This window comes from Armigeres subalbatus, chromosome 2 (genome assembly GCF_024139115.2).
Source record: "Armigeres subalbatus isolate Guangzhou_Male chromosome 2, GZ_Asu_2, whole genome shotgun sequence".
Lineage (NCBI taxonomy): Eukaryota > Metazoa > Arthropoda > Insecta > Diptera > Culicidae > Armigeres > Armigeres subalbatus.
Genome location: NC_085140.1, coordinates 434,608,685 through 434,614,657, shown reverse-complemented (window position 1 = coordinate 434,614,657; position 5,973 = coordinate 434,608,685). Strand labels below are relative to the sequence as shown.

Here is a 5,973-nt window from a genome sequence, read left to right as displayed (position 1 = left end):
ATCGAGTTTTGTCTGTTCCGCGCCTGTTTATATCGTGCCTCGTTCGCCCTCGTGGGGTAATGCAGCAATCTCGCCCATGCTGCATTCTTCTCTTCTACTAACTACTCACATTCGCTGTCATAGGCTACACAGTAGCAAAAGAATGTGTTTTGACAATCTACGCAAAAGCGGGAATGCAAATTGATGGAGCAATGCCTAAAGTATTGTAAAGGATAATACCAGAGAATAACCCGATGTTGTAACAGTTTGGACTGCACTAATACTCTGAAACGATCCCAGTCAACAACTGTGGACACCTATTAGTTAAAGCTCCATCACGCGATAGACCCATGCACCAAATATAATAGGCAGATCAACTCATGATGAGCGATTTTGTGGACTATAGTGGGTTTTAGTCCTCAGTCCATCAGTTCGGCAATAAGATCATCCTCTATCGCGCAGATCGAGCAGCAGAGTAGCAGAGTAAATATTTTGATGCCTGGAAAATTATGAGTAGATAAAAGCAAGACAAAAAAAAACAAGTTTTCTAAAAATAATAAACAATTCTTGGACATTTTTGACAATTCTTTTTCATTCATACACAAATGACGAGGGAGGAAATTTTTTAGCACTGACCCACTGCATTGTTTCTTTATCGTAATACCGATAATCATCTAAGAAACAGTAAACGGCCTTTTCTTTCTTTACGGCATTGCATCCCAAATTGAAACATAGCTTACTTTTTCTGAGAATCATTTTTCCCGTTACGAATCGGTGAATGATTTATATGCGTATACAAAATATAGGTCAGTGTTAAAATTACGCGATCTTTTTTATAACTTAAATATTTCAGCAAAGAACAGGATTTGTATATTTTATAAGTTGGAAAGTAGTCACAATGTCAAAATTGATTTGAACCCAGCCGTATTCAGCATCGTTCTGCTTAGTCCCATCGCGACTCGCCCCAATGCTGAAGTAGGTTCCTCAGAAGCTAATAATTTCCATAACTAATAGCAATAACCCATTTCCGCCCATAACGATGTCACAGAACCGCTCTACTGTTGATAAAAGTAAACTCACTTCCGTTGAATACAAAATCAGTTCCGAAATAGCGAATGGAAAAACACATCGCAATGTGGATGGCAAGCGTAACAGCGATTGCTCTTGCTGTAGAATTAACGCAAATGATCGCTTCTGTTAAAGCTGACGGTGAGCTTTCATTGTCACTTTTACTTATATCACAGGTTTCTGTGACTTCCATCGAGTTTTCAACAGCAAAACTGTTCGGTATTCATTTAACAGATTTTCTTTTATTATGCAATAAATAAGAAAATCATTACCGAACAGTTCTGCTTTTAAGGAAACCGAGTGTTGCGACGGATTTTTCCTGGCTTGATAGAAACGGTTTTGACAGCAGTGTCCATTTCACACAGCTTCAAAGCTGTAATTTATTATCTAATTATTATTAAATTCATTATATGTATAAAGTAACTTACAAACTAGTTTCACCAAATTTACAAGCAACAGGCTCCATCGCCACTCTAAACCATTCTAACCGAACCCTATTGCCTCTGTATTGAAATATAATATGCATTTAATTGCCAGTGTTACCAGTTTCACAACATTTTTGGAACTAAACTTAACACCGAGGTTTTCCACATAATCTGGAATCTATATTAGATGCGTTGTAAATTTGAGATATACCGTCTACGGGGGTGTCATTGGGCCAAAATGTGGTATGCTCCAAGTAAATGTTACAAAGCTCTAGTAGTTAATATTGGAATCAAGTTGTAATTAGATAGGTACAAGCTTAAACAATAAATTTACCAATGTGTGGGGAAAAAATAATAAATGAGAGTAATTCTTTAAAGTTATATGCTGTTTAAAATTGGCCCATTCTCACCCCTCACAGGGGGTGACATTGGGCCACATACAATAAAGTTCAGCGGTGACGGTGCAACGATTCAATCGTTCAATAAAAATAATTGCCTACATTATGGCTTTTACAAACTATGTATGGCAAATCAACCAACATTGCCATGCATTGCTCGTTGCTACGAAAAAGCAAGACCGCTAAATAAATATTCATAAAATTCGATAAAACAACAAACAGATTATCGTAACATGATCACCAGGTATCCATCGATGTAAAATTCAGTTATGTGATAGATTTGTGGGGCATTACTGACACTATTTTAATACGGGTTCATTCGATCAATAGTTTTACATTCAAATTCCAAGCATTATGGTACGAGCACAATTATTCCTTGGAATTTGTTTTGTGATTTCCTAGACGTGAATTTTAATATAATTTCGAACCGTTTGAAGTTTTCATCAAAATTCGTAACAGTTTCTGAGATATTAGAAGTTGAAACATTTTTCGTTTCTGGCCCAATCTTACCCCCTAGGCCCAATGTCACCCCGAACGACGGTACTGTTGAAGATTCACTAATAACACCTTTTATGTTACAAAAAGATATTATTATCACGATTTTCCCAGATGAAATTTGAATTGGATCGTAGTTCATCGGCGCTTTGATGGCACGCAGAACTTTATCCGCCTTTGGGATGACTATCGCAAAGGCTTCAGAGACCTCCAAGGCGAGTACTGGCTGGGTCTGGTGCACCGCATGCACCTGATCACGGATGCGGGAAATTATGAGCTAAAGATAGTTATGAAGGGTTATGATGAGGAAGAGATGTGGGTCCAATACAGTGAGTTCAATGTAGCGGGCGAATCCGAAAACTACAAATTGACAGTGGGGCCCCTTAGCAGTGGAAATACGGAAGACTATTTGAAGAAACATAATGGGATGAGCTTTTCAACTCTCGATCGAGATAATGATTTATGGAGCGGCAATTGTGCAGAATTGTACGAGAGTGGGTGGTGTTTTAACAACTGTCATGAAACGTGAGTATCCCCCCATACTTCCGGTGAAACATGTTCAACAAAAATTTACTCCGCCCCCAAGTATTAGACAAGTTAACGCAATGTTTGAGCTTGAGTAGGGTTGATTGAAAAAACGAGTTGACCAACAACGCTACTCACGGTCAAATGTTCCTACATCAATTTTTCTGTTGTGCGGGGGGCGGAGTGTATATTTGACGAACATGCTTGACCTTGTAGATGGAGGTAAGTGAGGATTCTTAAATAATCATGAACTAATTTTGTTTATTTCTCATAGGAATCTCAACGGAGTCTACCAAAATAATACAGATTATGATAAATTTATGTGGGGCTGAGTTGGATTGATCATACATTTCGAATATGCAAAATATACGAAAATATACGAATATATTCGCATTCATAAAATTAATGTTTTTCAAATATTTTTCTGCATAGTGTCACATTAGATCACATCAAATCTGCGAAGTAAACAAACAGACAAATCCATTGACGAACGTCAACTAGTAATGAGAGCAAAAAGTTCAGCTTTCTCAGACGATGACGACAGCATCGATGAACCACAACGACGAGAGGCGGCTTTTCGCTCGGCCAAGAAGGCAATCAAACCCGGGACTTGATTGAATATTGGTCCCTCAGCGACACGAGGCCGTAATCGATCGAAGCGGGCAGATAACACCACCGACTCGAACGGAGGATTTCTCCTTGTGGAGGCGCGTGACCCGAAAGCCATGGGGGCGCGCACGTGATTGAGCTGATCCAGTTTTGACATTCCAAGCCGTCTACCGAGAGGGGTTATGCAATGATGTTCCGATCGTCAGGAGGACCGTTGCAGGAGGGGGAGAGGTGCTTGCCATATTTGTGCAACCCTCCCGAAGAAGCAGTGCGATGTGGGTGAGGTTCGACTTCGATTCTCATTAATTACGACGAAAGATATAACGATTGGTGAGGTCGGAGAAACCAAAATGGAAGATGATAAACCGTAGCAAAAGTCGAAACAATTTATTATTGCCTAAAAACAATGGAAGAGGAATGGAACTGCGATGGCTTCTAGGCTGGAATGGAAGGCAGTAGCGATGCGACAACGGCAGTAGCTACATCTCGGCAGTGAACACAACGTTTCGACAGAAGTTTCGCCTGCTGGTTTTGGCCACCTACTGATTCCCCGAGGCTCTGCATGCTGCCGCTTGGCTGCAGGGTGAATCATGATTTGGAATAAAATTATGATTTTAATCCAGCATCGCAGCAGCGAGAAGTAAGTTGCCGTTGAAGAGGAGCGCAAGCTGCAGAGTGCTGAGCCGAGTGTATCCATTTGCAGGCTGGAAATACGAGAAGAAGTTTAGAAGGTCAGTATTCACATGTTCATGTTCTGAGTCTTCTTCGGAAACTTGTGCAGATTTGGATACAAACTGACTTAGCACAAGCCGGTTTGCGCTTGCATTGAAATTAGTATGAAGAAATATTTTTTTCATTATACTCATTATAGCGCTTCCCCATTAAGCGCAGGCGAAAAGAAAACCTATATAGCTAAAACAAGAACACTCAAGAGCTTTCACTCAACAAAAACCACATCTTGATTGATCGTCCTAATTCCTGATAGTTAGAAATTGATTTTCCGCAACGGTAAGATCAATAATGGATTGCCATTTTCAGTATGTTTAGGACTAAGATCAGGAGAAATTTTTTGAGTGACAATGTGCATATTTTTTCAGCTCCAGGCTCTAGTTCTTCATCGGTTTGAACGTGCCTTCGGGAGATCGGGGAACGGACGTTTGGTCGAAATTCATTCAACCGGAAGCCTTTTGGCTGAATGTCACCTGGACAAACATCATCAAGTCCAATTCCTTTAGGACGATTTGAACGGTTGGCCGAAACGCATCGAATAATTCGATAAGTCGTAAATGTCAAGAAGGGAAATACGGCTGAATGTATATCAGCCGTCCATATACAGATGTGCTCGACTTGTGGTTAGCGGCCATAGGGTCATACGGCTGTAAATGTCGTTTGACAAGCGGATCTTATTTTTTAGTAGTCACGTTTTCACAGTTCACTACTTATTGGCTCAATGACGGGAACTTCCCGAGAAATCATATCTGCGGAAGCTAATGGTATTGGCCTGTATTTCAGCTATTCGCTTCACTGCAAACAAATGGCGACATGAACGCTCAGGTAGGAAGGGACCGGTCATCGGACCGGATAGTCTGCAAACCGTATCGAACGACAACGGCCAACGATGCATGAACCTTGCAGCCTCCCGCGGAATGGTAGTCCGAAGCACTTTCTTTCCCCACAAGAATATCCAAAAGGCCACATAGAAATCACTTAGTCAAGAAACGGCAAAACAAATCGACCACGTTCTAAATGACGGTAAATTCTTCTCCGACGTCATGAACGTCCGCACTTACCGCAGTGCGAATATTGAATCCGACAACTACCTCGTTGCAGTTTGCCTGCGCTCAAAGCTCTCGATGGTGTACAACACGCGTCCGAGACGTCCAAGACGGTAGACTAGGCCAAGACCAATGAGCTAGACTTTACTAAGGTCGCGCAGATCAGCGCTGCGTGCCACTAGTTGTCCCTTTTTTCGTTGTGACTTCCGGCTCCGAATCTCTAGGAAATCCAGGAGGAGATCGGCCTCCTGAAAACAACAAAGAAGTGGATGGAGTCGTGTGTCCCATTTACAAAAAGGGCAATAAGCTGGATTGTAGCAACTACCGCAGTATCACTTTGCTGAACGCCGCCTACAAGGTACTCTCCCAAATCTTATGCTGCCGACTAACACCAATTGCAAGAGAGTTCGTGGGGCAGTACCAGGCGGGATTTATAGGAGAACGATCTATCACTCCTTCTTCTTCTACTACTTTTTTATTGGCTCTACATTCCAACTGGAACTTGGCCTGCTTTTCAACTTATATTGGCATTTCCTCAGTTATTAATTGAAAGCTTTTCTATGCCCGCCATTGCATGAGTATGTATCTTGTGTGGCAAGTACAATGGATAAACTATGTCCAGGTAGTCGAGAATGTTTCCAACCCGAAATATCCTAGACCGGACCGAGAATCGAACTCGCCATCTCCGGATTGGCAATC

At 41.4% G+C, this 5,973-nt stretch overlaps 1 protein-coding gene across 1 annotated transcript; it reads left to right on the top strand.

Annotated features, from left to right (window-relative positions):
- Positions 1–1,112: 1,112 nt before the first annotated feature.
- Positions 1,113–3,222, top strand: LOC134210370 (ficolin-1-like). The gene is made up of 3 exons (XM_062686424.1): positions 1,113–1,188; positions 2,503–2,890; positions 3,165–3,222. Exons 1-3 carry the CDS (start codon positions 1,113–1,115, stop codon positions 3,220–3,222), a joined length of 522 nt encoding a protein of 173 aa, XP_062542408.1.
- Positions 3,223–5,973: the final 2,751 nt, after the last annotated feature.